The 26,646-nt window shown below is 33.9% G+C and overlaps 1 protein-coding gene across 3 annotated transcripts in view; it reads right to left on the bottom strand.

The window, feature by feature from the left end:
* LOC127063266 (rho GTPase-activating protein 20-like) overlaps positions 1-25,771 on the bottom strand; it is a 53,964-nt gene extending 28,193 nt beyond the window's left edge. The window contains exons 1-5 of one of the 3 annotated variants that reach the window (XM_050992788.1): positions 24,563-25,771; positions 17,527-17,716; positions 17,081-17,265; positions 15,376-15,421; positions 15,004-15,176 (exon numbers count right to left, since the gene is read on the bottom strand). In XM_050992788.1, the coding sequence (XP_050848745.1) occupies positions 15,004-15,176; positions 15,376-15,421; positions 17,081-17,265; positions 17,527-17,716; positions 24,563-24,754 (786 nt within the window). In that variant the 5' untranslated portion in view covers positions 24,755-25,771. Of the gene's footprint in view, positions 1-13,273; positions 14,917-15,003; positions 15,177-15,375; positions 15,422-17,080; positions 17,266-17,526; positions 17,717-24,562 lie in introns of those variants that run through there. The other 2 variants (XM_050992787.1, XM_050992789.1) reach the window with 2 other exon arrangements.
* Between the last annotated feature and the right edge of the window lie 875 nt (positions 25,772-26,646).

Below are 26,646 nucleotides of genomic sequence, written 5' to 3'. Positions count from 1 at the left end.
AGTTAAATATAATAAGAGAAAATAAAAGATATTGTTTGGTTTTTTAAGTTTTTAAAGTTCTTTCTCGTGTTGTTTTATCCGACGAATGTATAATTTCGAGGATCTCGTTCATTGGTTCGTTGAAAATATTTTCAATTAAATATTTCATTCTTAAGTATATCACTTCTGCATGTTATTGAAAATCATATAAGGAAAAAACTAGTTTCGACTATATCACATTGACCATTATCGCTACGCTATGCGAGTCATTTTAAACCGATAAAAAGTATCTAAATATGTATACTATCTACAATAGCAGACAAAACTTTACAACTACTTGTTGAATAGATTTTCGCATTATACTATGGTTACTACATGTACAACTAATTTTTAATGTACAACTAATTTATATTTAAGATTTACTATGATCATTAGTTTAGAACTATTTTTGCAACAACAACAAAATTATTTACGTTAGCACAAGTAATGAAAATTTCTTAAAAGAAAATTAATATTTTGTAAGATAGCTTTTATTTTAAATAATTGAAGTGATATAATCTATAGAAAATTGTCTGCTACTGTAGACACATATATGATAGATGGGTGTATACAACTCGTCATGCGAGTTGTTTCCTGAATACTAAAGTATCGTTATTATTGCGAAGCTAATAAAAAAGAAGAGAAAAAGAAGATTTCAAATAAAGATAAAGCTTTCTACGGAAACGTTTAAATATCCAGTTTTAAAAAATCCAAACGTGCGAAAACTATCGTTTATGAAACTGTTCATGGTAAACGCGAGAAATCCACTGGGACTATCTCTTCCTTTCTAACTTTTTCAAGTCAAGACTTGTCGTCATTAAGAGTCTTAATATTACTTTCACGCTATGTTGAGTCAGAAGACTAGAAAAACTAGCCAAAGGCTGAGATTTGAATTGAAATAAAAGAAGTGAATCATCGTCATTCAGGTGATAAAAAAGCAATTTTTAAGTAAACGGATCGTTTAATATTCTATCGAATTTTATTTAATAACAAAAAATCATTTGTTTGAGGATCTGTCTAAAGAAGATTTTCTCAATTGTAAAAATAAAAGAAGGATTAATATGTATGTATCTATCGTTCATAGTAATTAAGAAAAAATTTTTTAATTAATTTCTTCTATTCCATGAAATGTATTTTTTTAGAGGAATTGATATAAAAAATAATAATAAAATAAAAATAAAAAAGAAACTTTATGTATCTTGTGACACTTACATATATTTTAAAATTAAGTTTTGTATAAAATCTACTGTTTTCTTATCCCATTTTTGTGTTACAAAAGTCTTTTGAAAATAATTATAATATTTATCAAAATTATTTTATTATTTATTCGCATCTTACATGCCACTTATTGCACATTCTTAATAAATCTTAAAAAATATATATATACTGTTAATAAATCTGGTACTTGAAAAAAAAAAACTGTGTCAAGTACCAGACTTCTTTACATTAGCGTGGACATCTTGTCATTTAGATAGAAAAAAAAAATTAATTTTCCTACCATATTGTTTTAATTTTTCAATAATGTTTACCGTTAAATAACTGAAAGATAGATACATTAAGCTTTGGGAAATACTATTCTAGGACTAAAATGTAATGACTTCTCATAATTTTCAAGACATTAGTACCGTAATATGGTCTCATTGTAACACTCGTACTGAACGGTTGCGTGTGAATGTATTCTCAGTGTTTACATTGTTTTTCTTACTTATCGATTCTTGTATATAACATTAACAATGAAAGCGAAGTGTAATAAATGATATATATGGTTGATATTATCGTAATTCTTAACTTATTCAGAAATGAACAAGCCTCTGAATACAAAGGTTACTAATTATTAATATTTCTTTTTATAATGAATCGTCTAAAACAAATTATATTCAAGTTGCATAAGTCGTTCAACTTTCAATAAAAGAACGAACAATTATATTAAAAAGAATAGATTACACAGAAATATTTGCCAGCAAAGTTTGCAAATATACCTGCTGCAATAATATTATATATATATATATATATTTATTTATTTATATATGTAATCATTAAAGACATGTTGAAGAGACTTTAAACAATGTATAATAATAATAATATTAATAATATTAATAATAAAAATAAAAATAATAATAATAATAATACTAATACTAATAATAGTAATAGTAATAATAATAGTAAAAATTACCGTAACACTTTTAATTTTAAATCATGTGTAGTGAGAATTTATGAAAGGAAACATGCAATGCAGCGATTTGTGAACGTGAACTGCAAGCTGTCTTTTTTCTTCCTCCTTCTCCTCCTACTCCTCCTTTTCCTTCGTGTTCCTCTTCAAGATCGTTTCTTGCGGAGGAGTACAGGAGGAAGCGACAACAGGTAGCGCGTACTACATAATACATAAAGGGCAGTACACGTCGTAACCTACGCCGTAACCTACGCGAGCAAAGAAAAGACAAGAACAGAGAGAAAGAGAGAGAATGCAACAGGTGGAGGCAGTAATCGTGGCTTCTGTTCTATCGTGGGAAGGGAGAAGGGTCGAGTTTGTGCGAACGGAAAGCTTCTACGTACATCTGGAAAATCATGGAGGCAAAAGAGTAATTACGTGTCTCGCAGGATTTAATTTCGAGTTGCAAGCTGATAGTAAATGCGAGATGATAATAAATCGTTACGATCTTAAATATGTCTGAAATTATAGGGATAAAAGTTTTTTCAAGAAAAATTATTTCCTTTTTTTTTCTTCTTCTTTTAGAATTAATTTCATATTGAACAAAATGTTTTACCTGTTATCCAATCAATCCGTTTATTAGCTAAACATATTTACTTCTGAGCGACAATTCTTCAAAATTGCCAAAATATTCTACTAAAAGAAAAATATTCGAAACTATCTAAATAAATGGAATCATTCTATTTCTATAATCCTTCCAACGAATCGGATCAGTAGAGTCAGTTAAAAACATTCGCTTGCTAAGCACATGACAAATGTAAGGGACTCTAACTATTGACTGACGAACGATAATCAATTGTTAAATTCAGAAGCGAATTTACATGGGCCGGAAAGTGTTACACTATCTGAAGATCGTGAATACGTTTCTGTCCCAATTGCCTGCGTTTGTTTAATTCTCTGCTGACTCGACTCTTTAGACGGACTATAATTAGCTCAATTGTCGACATTATCGATCGTTAAAAATTGAGTAGCTAATAATGTACGCTCTTAATGTTTTTAATATTTTTCAATGGTTTTTGTCTTGCTCGAAAATTCTCCTCGAACGTTGCAGTCTACTTTTTTAATATTTATTTCGATTTATGAGCACGCTCATCTTTCTCTCACAAAACACTCTAACTCATTCTATACCGGTTTTACGCGTAATTATACGAATTAACATAGAATAGTAACATTAAATGATACTCACAGTAAACTTGTTACAAACAAAACGAAAATGTGTTATGTGCTAGCCTTGCTCTAATGATAAGAGTAACAGGTAAGTGACAAGGAAACGAAAACGTAAAACGCGTTAGCCTTACTCCACTGACCCACCACCAGTTTTGAAGAGTGCGGTGACCAATACGCATGGTACACGATACCCTCACCCCTTTCCCTGATCGACTCATGATTCGGCAACAGTACGGGGGGAAAGTGAAACGAAATAGTGAAACGTGCCGTCCTTACGCTACCCGCCTCACCAGTCTCGTACACGGAGTTTGACTTTCGTTTTACTTTTCGTTTTATTCGGATTTCTATGAACCGAACTCGCACTACCGTGCTTTAAGAAATTTCACTTTAAAAACTTTAGAAAGCATTCAACAAACAACGAACAAAGTTAATATTCGTACAAATAGAAAGTTATGTGTCTTCGTCTTTCCAAGAAATCGTAGCACTCGATGTTTTAACCGTTTGCGTAAACTACAACCTTTACTTTCTTTCCGACTAACCTTAAGACTAATGTTAAAGCTTTTTACATAATTAATTAAACTTTACGTATGGTTAAAATATCACACGAAAGGAAAAATTTCTCTTTTGACATACGATAACTCATTACACTGTCATACGAAAAAGGTAAAAGTTATCATCAAGGAAATAGTTTTCATGTTTGATATTTAAAAAAAAAAGTACAGTGGCAAAATTATACGGAGTATGACTCGAATATGCAAAGCAATAACTCGAACAGACTGCAAACATCGAAACTATCAAACACTTCCGATCGATCGTCAACAATTAACATTTAAACGTTATCTTATTACATAAATCAAATACACAACTAGCAATTACGAACCATAACGGGATAGAACCATAATGGCTGATAAAACAATAAACTTCGATAGAGCTAATATCACATTAAACGTAAACAGTACATAAACGGAAACATTATAAATAATTCATCGTTGGATTGTGCGATTTATCCTGATAAAAATTGGAATCCTTTAAAATCTCAAATTTTTCGACACTAAGTTTCAAATTACTTTTCAATATATTTAAATATACAATTTATTCATAATCCCCTTAATTATGCGTAAATTGACTGTTCCCTTTGCACTCGTGCATCCCCATGCATTCAAGCATGCAACACCATTACGAACTTGACACCACCATTAATGCTTGTAAGTGGTCTTCATTTAATACTCTTCCTGGTTTTCATCATACTTTTTTCTTTCCATTAGGTACAAAAACATTTTATTTACGCTCATCAGCGAATATAGTTTCCTGCTAAAATGAAACTGATTCGTCTACATAATTTTTTACAAACTTCGATCTTTTTTTTCGATTGGTTTCGCTAAAATGGCATGCTTCTAGCGTTACAGGCACGAAAATAATTTCGATGTAATGTTTATTTTATAATTTCCGAATAATCAATTCCAGCAATTTCCTTCGGCATTTTAGCAATAGTCGTTGCAGTGATACTGAGATTTATCTTTTATTTTTCTTGAAATAAACAATACTCTTCAATGATCCTTAGTTTCCCATAGTTTCTCATAGAATTTATAAAATTACTTCCTAGCACCTTTTTTATGGCAGATAAACAAGGTGTAAAACGTTTGATAAACGTAATGTCAACCAATTTATTATTTTAAGAAAAATAATTATATATTCGAATGTCACAGATAAAATCGAAAAATTGTATTATTATAAAATATTATCACATTTCACGGACATATTTCACGATGACGATTGCATAAGTTGACGGTCGCGCCTAAAAACTAATAAATCTTTTCGATCGAACAGATATTATTACACACTTATCGTTTCTCCTTTACCGATAAGTTTAACAAGGCATTCGTATTCCAAGATGACTAATTATTTCGCTCCGAATTCAATTATCACAAGACTCGTCGTTGAATAATTCAATACGAAGGAAAAGATTCGTACGGTCGTAGGCGTCGAGGAGAAACGACAGTAACGGCGACAAATCGATCGATCTGCAGATCACGTTGGTAATAGGGTTCCCTGGAACGCGGAGCACGAAAGCTAATTAATGGCAGATCCAAAGAGACCTCGCTTTCTTTTGAACCTGTTCAAAAATGCGAACGACGAATGTAATGCTCGATCAACGAACGAGAAGAGAGGCAAAATTCACGAAAAATCACCAATGAACCAAACCGCTCTAACCGGTAACGGTTCTCTCTGACGCGAGCCAGCAAATATTTCTTCGAGTAAATCCTGACTTCGTTAGAGATATGCGTGAGGTGGGTTTTTGGTCCAACGAGACCTATAATCGATAAACAAATATTTCCGTATCTTCGTCCATTTTTCTTTCTTCTTCTCTCTCTCTCTCTCTCTCTCTCTCTCTCTCTCTCTCTCTCTCTCTCTCTCTCTCTCTCTCTCTCTCTCTTCCCTTCCCGTTCTCTTCATTTATCACGAAGTTTAACAAATCGATTCTTATACCATCGATTTATAACTGAATAGAAGAAATCAACTAATACGAAAGATATTTATGATTTAAGACATTTCCATTATGTTAACAAATTTTTGTCATTTTTTCTAGAATAAATTTAAAAGAGAAAAAAGAAATTTATATAGCAATATGTGTATATATATCCTCATGATCTTTCCACTCTCTCGAAAATGGAACGGGAAAGTTGAGTAACATGCTCGATCGAGTTCAAGTACCAAATGCCTGAATAAAGTTAATACAAAGAAACGCAAAAAATCGGACAGCAGTGTACGTTCACAGAATAAAAAGATACAGAATAGTATTGTTCACGCGGAGCAACAATAGCTGTCTCCTCGACCGTATCGATATCAACTTGTTGATATATAGGTAGATACTATATCGCTGGCGAAAGTAGTTTCCTCCGAAGCAAAGCGCGCATTGTGAAAACGACCAGTTATTCCTTAATGAATATAACAAAATGCTGACCAAAATTCATAGAAAGTCATACCTACAATATACCATTTGATATAGTACTATAAAATAACATAAGATAAGATAGAACGTGTTCAACGTGTTCAGTTTAATGTAAAAAAAGGATAAGCGTTTTTAAAGTCATGCAGATGCACTTAACATTGAAAATAGCAGCAATTCTATCTAGCTTAGTAGTATCTAGGATACTAGAGATTCGATATTGCAACGAAATCATAAATAATCGCAATAAATTAAGTTCTAATATTTTTTATAGAAATTAAAATCGACATAAAAATATCAAAACCCGAAGGATATATTTAAGAGAAATAAATACCCAGAGACGATTATTATCTTACAAGTATGTTAGAGACTTTCATTTGAGATCAATTATATCAATCATCTAGATTGATAGGTCTGAAGATAGGTAATATCTTTGCTAACTTTTTAACGTGTAAATAAAAAGTAACAATAAAAAAACTCTAATGTATGATTTACGTTAAACATATTAATACGTATAAAACACGTCTATATTACCTATGGTAACTTAAATCATTTGTATACATATAAATAATTCGACATAATTATTTTCTAACATTATAGACACGCACTTGAAGAAATACTGAAATTATTTAATTAAGTGTTACGAAACCCATTCTAATTTTAATCTTGATTTACATGATTTTCTTTTCTGCACGATATTTTTATCAAACCTATTTACCATAAAAATCACGTATACTATGTACTCGCAGTTTCAATCAAATGCTGCGGATACTTTCCCGCGACAGGCTAGGATCTATGCATGTACTATACATTATTACTACTAGTGAACTAATTAATTAACATCCGGATCTTGCGCATTCGTTGTACACGCAAACGCAATTTTCACATGTCTTGTCTGTCTATTTCTCTTTCCCTTTCTCTCACGCGCGCGAGCGCGCTCCGAATTATTCATAAAAGGGCGTCTCTTGCACTCGCGAACTCTAACTGTGGAAGTTTTCCCACAGTTCCGGTACGCGTACAGTATCGAAAGGACGTTTTCGCATCCTGTTTGCTGCCTCTTTCCGGTCTCTCTCTTTCACACACACATACACAAGCTCACTTTTTATAATATGTACATGCGAACCACGAAATAATCTCGTCCGCTTCTAAGTATCTTATGTACGATATACACACATACGCACGCACGCATACAAACTGATTCCTGGTGAAATCTTGTGAAAGAGCAAAAGTCACCTTGATGGCAAGGGTGGAAGAGATTATCTCGAATTCATAAATTATCGATGATGGATATAATTTATTTAAGTTTAACAAATGTGAGAGAATCGTTCGAAAATAGTTTAAACTTATTTATTACTTTTACTATCTTATTATTAATTTTACTATATTCCCTGAGATATGTCTAGTTTCGAAATTTCAGGAGTTAAGATTAAAATGATTTGAAGTTTAATTGACCGATATCTCGACGCATAATTGACTATCTTAAATCATAACAGATCAAATATTATAAAAAAAAATTATCTAAAAGAACTATAGACAAGATCTAAAAACAAAACTTGAATGATTTTATATTATTGTTATACGTATATAATATTATTCATATATTATATAACGTGCCCAATTTTAAACTATCAATTTAAAATTCTTTATCCAAATACTCACGTTATTCTTATACTTTTTAATAAAATACACTATTGTTAAATTGTATGTACAAACAACTGGTATTGTCTACATATTCCCTTATGTAATACATACATATATTCAATCCTTTACACACACACACACGAACACTCCTTTGGTTGCGTTACGAGACGTATGTAATTCAAGCTTCATTTACACTAGAATAAATAAAACGTACAAAAACAATGAAAATAAATAAAATTCATAAACATTTATAATTTGTCTTCTTTTCAAAACGAAATTGTTAATTATCAAAAATTTGTTACTAGAATATACTGGAGTTATTGGTCGATCGTATAGAAAATTTCTCAAAACCCAAATTAAAAAAAAAAAAAATTTAATACTCAAGTTTCTTGACTTAAAAATCGTAATGAATCGAAAGAAAAGGAAAAAGGATTGAGAGCAATGCGAATAAGTTTCTTTTTCAAAAGGAACTTTACCCAGTGACCTTGGACGAGAATTCACGCGGTCCTATCTCATTGATTTTGCGCAACATGGTCGTGGAGAGAAACTGATCCGTCGTTGTTGTTGTTGTTCTTGTTGTCGTCATCGTCGTCGTCATCGCCGTCATTCTCGTCATTTCTGTTTTTTTATACCTTACTCTCGATCGAGTCGCGAGTAGCAAACACCTGCAAAATTCGCGGTCACGCGTGAGAGAACAAGCCTTTCTGAGAATCGTGAGAAAGAATTCGCGAGCGGACGAATGGGCGAGAAGACATTCGCTCGTAACCACAGGGGTCGTGAGTGCACTCATGACCCTAATAAGTCCTATGTTAAGTCAAGCCTTCATTTTTAGAATTTCCAACAACAAAAGAGTTACCCGTTCTTTCAATAAAATATATGAACCGTAGAATAGCTTATACATTAATGGTCCGGTATAAAAAAATTCAATATAACAGTAATATTATTATTTAGATATATGAACGGGGTAAGAAAAGGGAATATCTCGAAGCAAAACTATACGCAAAGTATCTTAAACCTTTTAGTCGAGTTTAGATTTTAAAAAGATAAAAGATAAAACGCGACGAGATGGCCAAAGAGCCAAGATCATCCGATGCGGGGTTATACAAATCATTTCACGATCAACGATCACGACCAACCCGCAGATAGTGATTCCATGACGACGAGGACGACGACGACGACGACGCGAAAAAAAAATTACTTTCTTCTCCCTCCCTCCCAACTCCTTTTTTAAAAAATACAGTGAGTAGGAAAAAGAATCTGAGAAAAGGTCGAAGGTGTTCTCTAGATCTTCAACGTAGTGGCATAAATCACATACTCGAAGAAAAAGGATCCCTGAAAAAGATCAAGGGTGGTAGAGTTGGAAAAAAGATCTTTAAAAATTGAGAGAGAGAGATAGAGATAGATAAAGAGAAAACGAGAAAGAGAGAGAGAGAGAGAGAGAGAAAGAGAGAGAAAAGGAGAAAGAGGAATACGGGAAGAAAGAATGCGAGGACAAGGAGATGGAAAGGAGTGTGTCGCTCGTACAAGATTCGAGGTGAGGAACTGTCGAGAGAAAGAAACCCTCTCCTCCCTTGTACCCGTAACATCGTAGCGGGTTCTCCATGCGTGCATTCGTGCGTGCATTCGTGCGTTCATTCGTGCGTTCATTCGTTCGTACGTATATGCACGCACGCACGCACATATATAGATATATATGTATAACTGCGTAGGAACGCATTGGGGATCGAAGGAAGGAACGTATACATATTTAGCATATACATTCGCATATCGTCCTAAAAGCCAAGCCTCTTTCTTGGAACGTCCAATACACGAGCCACATATATAAGATCTCTCTGCATCCTCTTAGAGACACCACCTTCGGAGCTACACAACAGTCTCGATTTGACATTGTGATGCAAATCTCTAACGGATTCGTACGCAACTTATTTTCTATTTTATCCGTGCGATTCTATTTTTGTTACATACCGAATCAATGTATCTACATTTAATTTAACGAAATAGTCTAAACGTAAAGAAAACTTTGTCGTTTGATACGATATCATCTATAGTACATAGAAAATGGTGTGCTATAGTCGGTAGGTATTATATCTCGTTGCGATATCAAAAACAGGTAGCTACCTGGTTCATCATTCTTGGAAAGCGTGGACGATATTAAATGACTTTTTTATAAGCGTGATAGAATCGTTAATGGTAAGGTCGGAGGAAGCTTTTGCGAATACATTTAAAAAATTATCGAAATACAAAAACGATATTTAAAGCATTTTCTATTAATTAAATAAAACAAACATATCGTTAATTTATTAATTTGTCTAAAAATCATTTGGAGATAGTTATTTTAACGTGTTAAGTATAATAGAAATGCGATACTAATATCGATAATTACAGATATATTACATTTACGAATATGTATATATCGTAGATATTAAATAACTTCTGAAATAAAAGAATTCGATACAAATAATCCGTTCATAGCCGTGGGATCTGCAACGGTGGACAAAGTTTTAAGAAATTTTTTAACCCCGACGAATTTAATAAAAAGACAATGCGCCAGCTACTGTGATGTTTACAGTTTCATGATAAAAATTTCACGATAAAAAAAAGAACGGAGAAGCAGAAAAAAAGATGATAAAAAAGAAGATAAAATAATAATAATAAAAAAAAAGAAGAAGAAGAATAAAAGGAATGTTATCGGTTTGGTGGATGGTAAAAGGAAAGTGGTCGGTGACCAATGTTAGAGCTCGAATCATCCTCGAATCATCCTCGAATCATCCACGTATGGATCCTTTTTTATACTCTTGTTGAACATTTATGTATGCGTGTGTTGTACGTGTATGCTCTCGGATTAATATTTGAATAAGACGCGTAGGTGCGACCTGGCCGAATCAACGACTATAGTCGGACGACAAAGACCAGAGACATCACGTACGACAGATTACGACTCGTGGAGAGGAATCTCGTTTTACGAGCACTCGTACGAATGTATAACTAATCGCGTTACGAGCCAATCCTTTTTTTCATCTTTCTCCTCCACCCTTTTCTATCTATCATTTATATTATGTATAAACGAATTTCCTCGTGTCTCTATATAAGTACAAGAGCCAGAGAAATACATATGTATGTCCGAATAACATTACGTCTCTTTTTAACATTATATTAATTTGCTTACATAAGTAAGAAAAAAAAAGAAAAGAAAAAACTAAGTTTAGAAGACTTACATCACGTAAACACAACCCGCATGTGAATACAATTCGAATAAGTTGAAAAGTGATACGAGTACGTAAAAAGTATGATGCATGGAAGGTAACGGTCGTACGAATACGATACGATTCGACTACCCGCTAACTCTGAACCCTATCGATCGACGATCCAACGATCGATCGATCGATCGAGAGAGAGAGAGAGAGAGAGACCATCTGGCACGAATAGCTGCAATATCATCACAGGATTTATCTACTACTACCTTGCTCTCTTGATCAGCTTCGAGATATATGTAGTTACGCGTACAAGTTGTTACATACACCACTTATGGCATCCCTAATTGAGGTTAAGGTTAGCTTGAAAAAATACAAGAGAGATCTTTTCCATATCTTTGTTATCAAAGAAAAGAATGAATAAATAAATAAATAAAAGAATAAGAGAAAGTAAACACAAAATGAATGATATAGACTTAACCGCGGAATTATTTCTATTTGCGCGTATACGAACTCGAGTTCGAGAGAATGGCCTTGAGTACGAACCTTTTTGCGCGTTTACATGCTTTTGCATGGAGGACGACTCGTGTTAAAACATGCGTACACCCAAATGTACATTGAGCCTCGACCACGATAAGATAATTCCAATAGGCCCACCGGGCGAACAAGCATAAGAAGCGAGATAAAACTTGAGAAAAAGAAAAAGTGGAAAAAAGAGAGAAGAAAGAGAGAGAGAGAGAGAGTGTAGATGTACGAAGAGAAAAGATGGTGGAGAGTCGTTAAAAGATGATCGAGAGAAAGTCTCGTCAATCTTCGTCTTATCCAAGTTCTCTCGACAGAAGAAGAAGAAGAAGAAAAAGGTAAGAAAGAAAGATCAGTCTTCGATCTTTTTCGCGAGAATTGCCGGAAAGTAGATTACGATTGTGATTGATTATTTTGTTAACGATTACTCCGGCCAATCTAACAACGAAGAAGAAATTATTAACGAAGCTCTATCATCTTTGAAATTAATTATCGTTGGATAATAAGTATTCGTAAAGTAAAAATCACGTTGCATAATCTCGATTATAATATGTATATAATCTTGTTATATTCGCGCTCCGCTCGATTTTTCTTGCGAAGGTAAAACATAAAATTCGAAATTGTTTATAGATACTTATATATATGTGTGTGTGTGTGAGTCGCATATCGATTAAGATACTAGATTAAATATTACTTCATTCCTTTAAAAAAATAACAATAAAACTTTGTTTGGTTGATTATCGAACACATCGATTGATCTGTCCTGAAAATGTTACATTTCGTGTAATCTAACCGTGTATAACGAAAAAATGTATTTAAAGAAAAATTCTACACGAAACGTTTTCTCCTACATTACATGAGTTTAGTATGAAAGACAATTTACTTTCAGATATATTTTCCAACTTTCTATTTTAGTTTCCGTAATATAATACGTTCACGGTTTTTTCTCGCATTGTATACAATTACGTTTATTTCCCGTTTATATATAAATAAATAAATAAATAAATAAATAAATAAATACATATAGATCATAACTTTTGCATTATCCGTTTGCGTGAAATTTCATTTTAACGAGATTTATGTATTAGAGATTTATGTATATCGAGATCGTATATTCGACCTCGGTGAACGCAAGAACGATTATAAACCGAGATCGTTAATCCGAAATCATTATATATACGAAACGATTTCTCAAACGAATACACAAACGATTTAGAATATATACAAACACTGGTTTAATAAACACAATTATATATAATCATTCAATGAAAAAACTTCGACTGGTATGTTAGTAACAAATAAGAGAAACTACGATTGCTAAGGGTTAAAGTAGAGAAATGAGTCATATATTTTGCTAAAGGTCGAACGGACCGACGAAACTTTCGTTCTCTCTCTTTCTTTCTCGAGTAGAGATTCCTTCGCAAACGTTTCCAGGAAGGTGCGGAAATCGTGGAGAAAAAGTCGTCGCAACGTTTCCATGAATCGATATAGTCGACTAAATAGGACGTCGAGATAGGATTTCGCGATGAAAAAAGTTGAATGGTAAAAAGAGAGTAGTCAGAGAGTCGCGTTTCTCACCTCTTTCATACCGTCGAGCCTGCCGAGACTCTTGGTGCCACGGAGCGGTGGAAAGGCGACGTCCTGCCAGCCGACGGCGACGTCCCCCCCGCCTGAAAAGCCAACCGGCTGTGTTCCAGCAGCAGCGCCGCTACCGGTCGGACCATCGTTGTTGTTCAATCCTCTCGACCTGCTCTTGCTCTTGCGTTTATCCAACAAATGTTTAGCTCTCGATTTCCTAGCCGGTGCAGCAGAATCGACATCCTCGGGATCGCTCTGCACTTCCCACCTTGAAGGCGATTTAAAGCGACGTCTTGGACTTGTCGGTGAGGTCACGGGTGAGGTCAGCCTCTGCACGAGGCTACCGAACATGGTCATCGTTCGACCTTCGAGGACCTTGCTCGGGAATCCAAACGATCTTTCTCTCACACTCTCCCTCTCTTCCTCTTTCTTCCTCTCTCTATCTCTCTCTCTCTTTCTCTCTCGTCCCCTCTCTTACTCGACCAATTACTCTCTATCTCTCTTTCTCTCTCCTTCTCTTTTTTCCGCTCTTCTTTTTTTTCCCTACTTGACTCCGTCAAAAAAGCAATGGAGGCATTTCAACGAGGACGATTATCTTATCCTCGAATGTTTTTCCGGTAGCACATCCATACCGTGTACCACACGTTGAAAGAACGACGAACGTTCACACCAACACCAACATCATCTCACTCGAGCGGTTGTCGGCGACCTGTTGCGCACAAGACGACGCGTACACACGCGAAAATAAAAGAGAAATAAAATTCTATTCGATTCGTATGTAACCTCGCTTCGTACGCTCTCTTATATGCGATAAATATTTGCGCGAAAAAAAACTTCCAAACGTTACGGTGGCGTATGCGAAGATCAAGAGAAATTACAAGTTATGGAAACAAAACACGAATGAACCAACGAGTAACGTGGTCGGAGCCGAACTGCTCGCGCAAACACTGCGCGCTACTCGACCGGTTGGCCTCGCTTAGCCGAACAATTCCGAATGTTCACGACTCCTACCGACTGTTCCCGAATCGGCTGTTCCTGAGCCGATCGTTCCCGAGTACCCTTGATCTTCTCCGCCACGTCCCGTCGTTACCATGGCGATCAGGACTTACTTCGCCTGAGGGTTTCGCGCTCACGCGCCAAACTTTTTGCAATTGCGTGCGCGTGCGCAAGTGAGGCTGTTACCCTCTCACATTCACGAGAAAAGATTCCTCTTTCAGTCAACGAATATCGATCTGGATACTTTCTATCCAAATGACCATTTTTTCATTTTGCGCCACGTGTTTTTAACAATTCAGATCGAAAAATCAAGACCTTTCATGGCGATTAATCGAAAGAAAGCGAATTACTACGAGTTTTATTCCTCGAACTCTATAAGAAAACTAGTAAGTGTTCTACGAACGAAGAGATGCGAAACGAAATGGAGTTTCTAAAATAAAAAAAGAAAAAGAAAATTAACAACGAAAATAATAATAACGAAAAAAAATTTCTTGGCGTGTTCAAACAATGTCAATTTCATCAATATGCTGTAAAACATTGATGCGTTTTGTATATTTTACCAGATTCAATCGTGTGATTTATTTTCTTTCCCATCATAAAGAATTCATAATATTTCGATTATCGAAATTCGGATTATTCTTGATCGGATTATTTATTGAAAATTAAGAAATAATAATAATCCGGTTGATTAAATAAAATGCGTCGTTAATTCTATCGAAAGATTGAAAACTCACCGGTAGAAGAAGTAAAGACAATGGCGAATGTCTCGCAGCAGCTTGTCTCAAAGTAAGAAAATGTAGCAGAGTGTCCTCAGAAGCTTTCAATTCCTCCAGGGTTCTTCTAGCCTCGCTATAGCTTTCCAGATATTCCCAATAAGACTTCCAGAAAGAATTTGGAAATAAGTCACCTATTAACAAATCGAACGCTTTTGATATCCTTCAATGAAATTTCAGAAAGTAATAATATCGTAATAATATCTCTCTAAAATTTCTAAGATGCTCTAAACGCTTGTTCGATCATACATACATATACATATATATATATATATATATATATATATATATATATATATATGTAACGTACGCAGCCACGTTTTATATACTCACTCTGTTTGAAAGTACTGGCATCCCAATTCTCAAGTACTTTGTGTATCTGAAAGAAAATAGAAATGCGTAGTAGAATTGGCTCTTAAAATACAATGACCAAGATATAAGTTTGGAAGTCCATGTATAATACATGACGAGTCCGACGTTGAGTTAAGGGAGCGTTATACAAAACAGTTTTATCTACTTTCTTGTCGGTTTTTTAAAAACTGAACTTTTCTATAAGTTAATGCGAAAAATATAATACGTAAATTAAAACTTAAAAAAAAAAATTAAAAAAATAAAAATTAATATATCTACATTCATTTGTAATTACTTAAGCAACAATAATACTTTATGTTCTTAATACTTTAAGCAATTACAATGTCTATTTATAATATATAATATATCCTTATAACCATCTTTATATAGTGAATTTTTAAACGTAAATGTCGCCAACAATATTTCCGGGTAATTGAAATAAAAAGCTCTTTTCATTAAAAAAAAAAAAAAAAAAAAAAAAATATTATACGCGTACAGACGTTTTCTCTTATTTCCTTTCTTTTCTAATTAAAATTGAAATAATCAAGAAATTAATTAAATATCTATATGTATACAGAATGTCTTGAGTACAGTGTCGCCATCTCTCATATGAGCTACGTATCTTTCAATGAATCGACGCGTCGATAAAAAGGAATCCGTCGCGAGCGCTTTTAGAATTATGCAACTACGTACGGAAAATGCTCGTATGATAATAAAATAAAATGAAGATAAAACTAGTAAGAAGAAATAGAAGAAAAATGATAACCCAACAAAGAGTTTCTCGTTGACATCATTGAAAATGTATCGGTAAAATAAATTATATGCAAATTGCTTCGTCCCTTCAATATTTTCATCGTTAATGTCAATACTAACAACTCGAAAAGCTGTGATAGGTACGTTGCATATAATTTCTGCTTCCTTTATGTATCTTTGTTGTGTGGATAGTCCTTGAAAGTGAGTGTATGTGCTATATATTATCACGATTATACTAACCGTTCTAAATAGCAACCATAGTAGAGTTCTTCTAAAAATATCTTATAAAGTACATACTTCGTTTCATAACGATTCGTATTATAATAACTTTGTGAATGGATGAACACGCACGTAATAAATACATTCTGCTGATAATTATGAAATTGCGAACGTGTACGTGCAGCAAGAGGCCACAATAACGGCTGATGGAGGATACACCTATTATTTTCTAGATTCCTTTTCCACACACATATCTTATGTATCTCATAGTGACATTAGTGACATACAAAGATATTATTATGTTAGAGATTGTATCAAGATAACCAGTAATTACCAGATTGAAAATGATGTCCTTTACGCGGTAACGTTCGCACTTTCTTGAATGAGGATTTCTTGTGTTATCAGAATTATTCGTAAGATGGCTCGACTCGAAAACTCTTGGAGTATTATATTTTTCTAAACGCGTAGGCAAAGCAATCTGATCGTTTATTTATTCATTCAATAATAATAATCTGTCTCCGAATTTGTCTCCGTTATTTGATATTATCTTTTCTGTAACCAATCTGTATCTCATTTTCTTCTTACAAACAATATCTTTCTATGTTAGAACAGCGTATATAAGATTTGGAATCGAGCCAAAAGGGTCACCGGCGTTGTCATCGTGTCGTAATGTCAAGTCGACGAAACAGAATAACGTAATACGGAGTTGGCTCACCCTTTGACAGTGTTCACTACTGACTCTTGAAAGATCGGCAAGTGGTTGGAAAATGACGTCGTGAAATTCGGGATAAGTTCGAGCGAGTGGTCGGGCGTAGAGTTCTTTCGCGCTACACAACGTCTCTCGATAGTCTTCCTCTGCGTGTAAAAGTTTCTCCGTTGCTCTGTACCTTCGATCGATATCTGTAAAAGTACAATATTTTTCGATACTCTACGATTATTATCGATGATTATCTTGAAGGAATAATTCATTCAACGAACGTGAGAAGAACGATTTCTACTTAGAGATAGACAAAAAAAAATTGACGCTTTAATTTTGTTCTAATTATATTTATACATGCTTGAATATTATACAGACAAATATTACAGAGAGTTCAAGAATGAAAGACGTTGAGTTCTTTAAGTAAGTTTCTTCGTTTGAAAGACATTATCATCAATACTTACCACCTCGTGGATCGTATTGTCTTGCTGCATCTTCGATCAGCAAAATTTCTCCATGAAGAAGTGCAACATCGGCTGCAGGATCGATTTCAGCTCTCGAACCAGCGAGCAATAATCTTGGCTTGCATACTCGGTACTTTAAAAGAACGGGTGCAACCACAGGAGATATAGCTCCTGGAGACGAGGCAGATAGCTGAAAAGAAAAATGAATCAAAATACATGTAAGCATATTGCTTAGGAAAATTGTAAAAACTAAACGTCAATATTTCTCTTGACGATTGGTATTCATTTAAAGCATTTACTTGTTATCAATTTTATTATATCAAAATAGAAAGATTAATCTTACTTCCGTAAGTTGAAGCTTCCATCTTCCGCTATTTCTAAGTATTTTTACCACATGTATTAAGTATTTTTAGAACATGACTAAAGTAATCTAAGCACGATCAACTTTCTCTATCTCATAGCATACATTTTATGTAACTTAATGATTTAATCTACTTCGAAAATTCAAACTACAATATAATTTACTTTTAATAAATATCAGTGTAAAAAAGAAATTTAATTTTTATCGCAAAATTGTTTGCTCTGCTATCTTTATTAAAAATATATGTGAAACAATGTATAAATAAATCGAAAATAATTGATAAATATTGGCAATCGATTTAAAACCATTGTATCTTATAATCATCACTACTTTCGTACCTTGACAAATATGTACGCTATATAAGATTAATACTTGATTATTTATTGTTACATTTATAATCTATATGATTTATAATCTATATATCTTCTAAACTTGATACAAAAGAAATTGGTATGCCAAGATGGCGGCATATTCTCAATTCAATCCCTGTTTATATGTCATAACTCCCTTATTAATAATTTTTCTACTTCAAATTATAAACGTATCAATAATCAACCATAATAAAACACAATATAATTGAATATTTTCGAGCGTACTATAAGTCTATGGAAATTCTCTTGCAACGATTAATATGACCTTGTTCTACGTTTATCCTCAAGAGCTCTCTTGCATGCACTTGATCAAAGAAGAAAAAGAAAACGTTCACATACTCTTGCTCTTGTTATCAAATCAAAATCATAAAGTTGAATCTAAATTGCGTAATTTAGAATTGCACAGACCTTTTTGTATGATTTCCCTTTATTCTGCAATCTTCTTTATCATTTCCACGAATCACTGTTATTGCAATTGCTTTTTCATAGTTATTTATCGTATCACTTTCTTATAGATAGGATAAATACGTCGGATAGGATAAATAGGAAAATATGTTCGATAACGTAAGAGAAACAAGAAGGAATCGCGAAGAATGCGATTAGAAGTCTGCATTGTCTCATTGAACCTTTCTCCACGAACAGAATTCCCGAGTGTAATTAATCGTAACGTCGAAATAGCCGGTTGCTCCTCCTTTCGGCCGAACGAAATAGTCTTCCGCCTCGTGACAGAATGCCTCCGCTTTGATAGATGTAACGACGCTCCTCATTGTCTTGTAATGAGATTGGGAGCGACAGGATGCTGCTCTTACGTATACTCTATCTCTAACGGACGCATACGAGGTAAATAATAAAAAATTCATAGAATTCTCTTTCTATTAAGTATTTATATTAATCTCTCCATCGAACGATGTAAGAAATATATAAGATGCGTTCGAAGACCCAAACGATGGAAAATAAATACATCAAAATTGTCCAAGATCTTAAACAGACATATCCAATTTATGCTAAATATTGAACGGTCAGCTATACGACTATCTCGCGATTCGTGAGAACAAACATGTATGATGAAAAATCGACATTCGGCGTGCGGAACGAAATGCACGCGATGCATTAAACATCCGACACGAAAACTATCCTTTCCAATCAGAAAGAACCTCGTCGAGAATTCCTATGAAGCTGTGCTAAGAAAAACACGGTTCAATATCTTCCACAACATCGTCTCGATCGAAACGATTTATCGAGAGGATGTTCGTTGTTGTCTCGTATTAACTGCATACGTAAAAATAATTCTATGTATTGTGTTCGTATAAAAAAAAAAAAAAAAATACAAAAATACTTTCGAGTACCCATAGAAAATATTATCGTAATGAAAAATGTCATGATAAAAATTATTTTTCTTCCTTTTAAAAGGCAGCCACCCAACCACCCCTTCTTTCGTCCGACTATCCGAATTATTTGCGACTCGTCTATCTGACTATCTTTTGATTATCCTTGACTTATGATAGCAATGCTATTTAACACGAGAATTAGGAGCGAAACGACGTCGCCACGTCATCTTCCTCTGCGTCTCTCGTCCACCTACTTTTCCCGACGATGCTAACGCCGACTCCCGAAACGGTCGCGAACCACGATTTAAAATCGCGATATAATGGGACGCTTCTTCATAGCGATATAACCTTCGAGAAATCGTACGATATATCCTCCTAAGCTTTTCGACTGATGTCATCAACGTTGAATATAAAAAACGCGTGGGTTCCCATGTCAGATTTCTACCTGTCCGTTCTTACGGTTTTCTCCTTCGTGATCGCATTAATGCTCGCCCCACCCTCGAAGAAGAAAAAGAAAGAAAAGAAAAGAAAAAAGAAGTGACATTTAATAAACGCTACCTTATTTTCGTGACATACATTCTTATGAAATTAAGTGATATTCGATATTTTTTTTGAACGTTTTGTACATTTTTTATTTCTACAAAAATGTATAAAAGAACTGTAGGTTGAAAAAGACCGATACGATAACAAGAAAATGTCTCACAAAAGAAATGAATCTTTCGAATAATAGACAAATTATAAACGATATATTCATAAATAAATTGTTCGAGATGGTTATTAATATTATTGATAGTAAATTATTCGATTACTATTATCGAGAAGCGTTTTCCTTCTCTGCACGATCGATGAACATTAAACGCTCATGGCCTTGTAAAATGCGCCATTGATTTACATAAAAATCCGCCTACCGACTGTCGATAGTCGCACGACATAATACCACGTCCGATGCCAACGACGCAACACGATCCAGCATATTATCACTACGCTACGGAATACGGATTAAACAGAGTCAAGAGAATAGAATTGAAAGCAAGCGACTGCGCTTTCATGCGTGCCGTCCAACGTGAACGCGAACGCAATGCGAACCAAATGCAAATTTCGAACGAACGAATCAATACGTTCATTTATCACTTTGAAAACTTGCAAAATAGCTACGAAATAATAAAAAAAAAAAAAAAAAAATATCGAGGCATTCGTTCAAACGTCCTCAATTTCAAAAACTGATTATTTATTTATTAACTTTTTACCTTACATTAGACTTTTTTGTTTTTTATTTAAATCTTTATTCCGGGGGACGGAAAAGAAGTGATTTAATGATTTAATACTGACGAATAATCTTGACAATTTGCTTTCAACGTAATTACGATTTTTTATTAGAATTTTCTTATCAGAATATATAGGATTTCGTAGTAGAAATCTGTGAAATGTTTTCAACCTCCCCGCAATGATACGTTTTATATAGAGATAATAATTTTGACATTAATCTAAGTGGTAATTTCGAGTTGGACGTCCTTGAAGAGAAAAATTTATTATTAGCTATCGAAGGACGTTTTCGATCGTTCGTCATTGTTAAACAATGCAACGATGCGTACGAAGATATGCGCACAGCTATCTGCTCTCTAAACCATGTGCGGATGATACTTAACATATATGCATACATATATCTTGAGAAGTTGATTTTGATTTCAATAAATGTATCCTAATGCAATTTTAAGTATCGTCCAATCGAGATTGAATAAAACCGGTCGTCGCCTTAAATCACGATTTTGTTGATTTCACATCCATTTTTCTACGCTTCGTTCGATCGTAAAACACGACGACTTAAAGTATACCAAAACAGCTGAAGAAATTCAATCATATCGAGAAACGAAGTTGCCGTTTCGACGAACAACATCATTTTTGTTACGATTCCATTTTGAACTTATTATTTCATTGAACCACCCCTGAACCCAGTCAAAAGGTAACTTAATCGTATGAAAAAATTATTCCTACAGTCTTTTAGAATTGAATAATTCCCAGTCTGTGCTATAGTGAGAGCAGGATCGAATAATGTATATAGAAAGGAGAGCGGTGGTATCGGAATTAGCAGATATCTACGATGACTCATTGTCGGCAGCACAGAGCTCGCGACGTTCACGAATCGTAGCGCGTATCCTGTATCAGCAATACGTTAAGAAACATGGCGTAAGGTTACAACTTGCGGAGCGCGTATTTCGATATTGCACGGAGTGTTTCCATTACGGGAGACCGTAAGCTCGATAGCTCTTGAACCGAATATCAGTGGTATCGTATACGTACTCGAAACTGCGGGTGGAGAAAGAGAAAGAAAGAGAGAGAGAGAGAAAGGAATGGCTTCGTCTCTCTCCTACAAGAGATTAACTATATACGTGATGGAAAACGCAACTAACTCGCGTAAAAAGCTCCCCCGAGTACGTTACTCTCACAGGAATGTCTACGTATGTACATATGTCTCGAAAAGATGGCCGTATCGCGATCGAACACACGCGATCAAGCTACACGGAAAGAGAATTAGCATGAAGTACCGAGCAGCATTTCGAGGAAGAGGGCTAGGAAAGGTCACTCCTTAGAGAGTAAAACACGAGGTTGCATCGAGATACGCGTATTTCGTCTATAACTAAAACTACGTTCGAGAAACGCGTTTGAAATAAGAGTTACACGCTTATTCAATTTTTTATGAGTGATTTCAGTTTGTATATAGCGGACTGATCGATGAGTAATGTGTGTCAGAATGTTTAATAAAAAATATTCCATCTTATTTATTTAACTGTAAAATGTCGATATTATTTATTGGCTAACCCAATATCGTCCGTATATCTTAAATGAATCCTTTCCGTGTTAATTTTCAAATTGACTTTGATTAAATCGACTTTGTTAAATCAGTCTTTGTGTAATAACACGTGATTCGTTTAAGAGAGATATTCAACCGCATAGAATCACATTCTTATTGCATTTCAAACACAACGGCGATATTAACGATTGTGAACGTAATCATGAGTGAGTGCCTCGGCAAAGAATAAACTTATTTTTCTCGAACTTTGTTCGATGCCATTTAAATTTCGATGGATTTAACGAAACCTTATGTTCGAAACGGTAGTCGCTATTGCATAAGCAAATAACCGCGAAGGTACTGTAACTGGATCTCTACTATAGTTATCTAGAATTTTACACGTGTATATATATTGTGTGTGTGTAACGTCATTTCAATCTCGGCCTTTTGCACGCAACTATCCGCAACACTTTTTTTTTCTTCGACTTATCCCGTAGCACTCGTTCGTTTAAATCTGTCAACCGAATCATTGAAATTGCATTACAGTACGATTGTAATGCAATACCGATACGATGATATTCCTTACGATTTACATTATACATTGTACGATCGATAATACACCTTAATAGCTGACGTGCTTCTGAACTGCTATTAAATACTGCTAACACGACCAAAAAAAATATAAGACATTTCTTTGATATATATTGCAACGATCGCATCGTTATCTCCGTAATTCCTTAATTGGCTTATACTTTTAAATAATGTTATGTCCTACAAGGATAATATATCCCCAGCCTACGATCGATATATTATCAAATGAGTTCTAAAACAACTCCTACACGACTAATTTTATTTCGAGCTTTATACGTTTCCCATGGATAAGAATAATATTTGCGACGACTACGCTCTGGTACGAGTCGTCACCTTTCTTCAAAGATGACGTAAGAACATCGGTGAAAGCTCTCTGCATGACTTCAATATCACCGCGAAACCACTCCGTAAAACTCAATCAATACGTATGTCCTGCTGTTTCTAGTTTTCTATAGAGATAACTTTAATATAACATTGTATACCATTATGCACTATTATATATAACATTATATACTATTTCCAATTTGTTTTGCTTTCAAGTAATACCGTGTTTCATTAAAATATTTCGTAATAAAATTAAACACGAATACTCATGTTCTCTTTAATCATTATCTTTAATCAGTATCATCCCGACTGTTCTCCAATAATTATAATTATACTAATTTTTTTTAAACTATTTTTTTTTTTTTAATATATATATATATGATCGTACAAAAGTAAATAATACTATTCAAAGTAGAAATTAAAGATCGTTAAAATTTTTACGTAAAGAAGAAAGACAGTCGCCGCGAAATAATTTATACGAGCTGATAAAACGGACTGAGAAATTTTATTTTAGTCCGATTCGTTAAGCGAGTACTTTCGAACTTTTTTTGATAGATCTAAAAGATAAATATCGATCGTGTATTGATATTTTTTTACAACGTTTTACTTTACGTAAAGAACAAGTATCTAGAGTCATCTACATATGTATCGTAATATTTCATAGAATGTAATATAACATGCATATATGTACGATAAGATAATAAAACAAAAGATGGCAAATCGACAAGAAAAAAAAAAGAATAACAAAGTCGTATGTACGTACGAGCCAAGAGAATAAAAATAAAAACTGTAAACAATTGCTTCGCAAGAAATTGTTACAATATATTGCGCAGATATTTACGTAATATTTACGTAGATCATTAAGACTATTATTTTATAACCTTAAACTCATGAATGTATTTTATACGAAATCTATAAAAATGAAATAATAAAATTTGTTACGATGCTGTATCTATGCCTTTTTTTACATCTACATGTAAGAAATAACGTATATACATATATGTTTATATATATACAAGCGAGCTACAGAGAAATTTTAATGTAAAGGAATCGAACCTTTCGCATCGTATACTAATTGTATTTAACGATTATATTTAACCTTGTTTATTCTTAGATCGATGAATTATCTACGCGTTCTTCTTTAAAAAATAAAAGACGAGATTTTTAAAGAATCGCACGACATTTTTCTCTATTCTTTTATAAACAAAATACATATCGAAGGAAAAGGAGAAAAATAACGGTGAAGGACTTGTAAATGATAATAAAAACTTACCGCGAGTTGAGTCTTGTCGGGTGCGATTGCAGTGATCTCGATTGATCTAAGTTCGGGCGGATTTGCCCTGTTAAGAATGGCAGCCGGCATTTTTGCGACCAATGAGAGTCTCCTTGTTAAACGTCTTCCCAATTCTGCACGTCGACGCATCCTGACGCGTGATCCGGTCCCTTTGTAACCACCAAATTCCATTCTCGCTTAACTTGGCTTCTCTTTTCTTCTCGTAATCAAAATTGTTCCTAGATGATCACACCAACGAATTCTTTGTACGAGACACGCTCTCGTTCGCTTCTCGAAACGCATCCATCTCGAGTAACGAACACAACACATTACACCTCACAACACCGCACCAGTTTCACTTATTTTCCTTTATCTTTCTTTTCTATTCGTCGTCCGGAATATCACAAGGAACATGCAGGAGAGATACCGCACGCTGTTCGGTATGAAACGCGAACGCACGGAGAGAATCGAGAGAACGCGCGAGCGCGCGCGCGCGCGCGACGTAACACGCGCTTACCGAGGCCGAGCAGCAAACTCGCGCTCTCCTCGTGCGCAGTCGCAGTGAAAGAGATAGAATAGAACACGAAAAAAAAGAAGACTAGCCCAGTCGAGACCCACGTTCGCTCTGCCTGGCGCGCTTCGACTGAAATTCAATCGCGACCAACCTCCTACCACGTTACTCACTCCTTCTCTCTGCCTTCCTTCCTTTCTTCCTGCCTTCTTTCGTATCCTTTCTCAAGAACGACTGATCATCCGATAACTGTTTCACTATTTTCAAAGTTTTTTACGCCGCCATGGACAAATTTTTTTTTTCGAGAAAGCCTACTTATTATGTGTGTATATACGTATATACACAGTTTCTACGATCTCTTTCGATTCTTCGATCAATTGCGACGTTCGTTCATAATATACATTTTATATTACGCATGATCTATTACGTTGCTATCCAAAAGATTATTATAGTATTCTTTGGTAATTTTGGAAAGGGAATTTGGATTCATTATTTGTATATAATAACAAATTCTAACTGCGCTTTCTAACTACGTATCTGTCCTTTTAGGTTAAAAGTGATAGTCGAAAGTTAATAATACTTTATAAGTATTGCAAAGTATGAAGATACTTTTTAACTAATCAATTAATACCAATTAATTTTTATAATGTTGGATATATTTTTATTTTCTCTAATATCGTATATTGTTCATTAATGATGTATCTTTATCTGTTTTTGTATGCTATATATTTGTTTTTAATATATTGTATAAAAATTAATTTTCTCTTTTTCAAGCAATCTAATTTCTAATATAAAAATTGAATACAGATTCCTTTTCTTTTTTTCAGTTAAAAACAAATTTCCTTTTTTTTAACTAAAATTACAAACCTGAATAATGAACCATCGGTTGATATAGGCGCGTATAATAAATTCTTTGGTAACAAACCTATAATTACATTTCTTTAGTATCATATATGTGCATGTATTGGCAATGGTATGATCACTCCTTTTCTTTCTTCTCTTACTATTTTAAGAAATAATACTTTGATGGTTTTTATTATATCGTTAATTAATTTTATTAATTACTTAACTAGTTTAAAATTAATACTTTGATAATCTTTCCTTAATTATATACAATTATGTTGACTCAAATAACTATACATTATCTTAAATGGAACACTAAATTTGGATCTTCTAAAATATTCTGATATTTTGCTTTAGTCGTTCGACGCAATGAAATCTAAAATAATTTCTTTATTAAAACTATCCATAAATCCATCAAAAAAAGATTAAAAAAAAATCCTTATGAAACATATTAACATAGTTTACAAGATCTTAAGATAAAAATTTAAACTAATCCGATAAAATTTAATATTTATTCTAATGATTATAAAATAATTTTTTAAACAGCTATTACAAAAAAAACTCACTTCCTTATAAAAAAAATCAACAAATTTTATTACATCTTTAATAAATTCCAGTCTTTTCTCAATGAACTCATTATTGTACACTAACCTACTGTATTCTAACCTATTATACTCTAACCTATCTAATTCCATCGAACATTTATCTATATATTGAATATGTGTTTACT

Source organism: Vespula vulgaris, chromosome 4 (genome assembly GCF_905475345.1).
Source record: "Vespula vulgaris chromosome 4, iyVesVulg1.1, whole genome shotgun sequence".
Classification (NCBI taxonomy): domain Eukaryota; kingdom Metazoa; phylum Arthropoda; class Insecta; order Hymenoptera; family Vespidae; genus Vespula; species Vespula vulgaris.
Note: the sequence above shows the minus strand (reverse complement) of the source record. Positions and strands in the feature narration are given on the sequence as shown.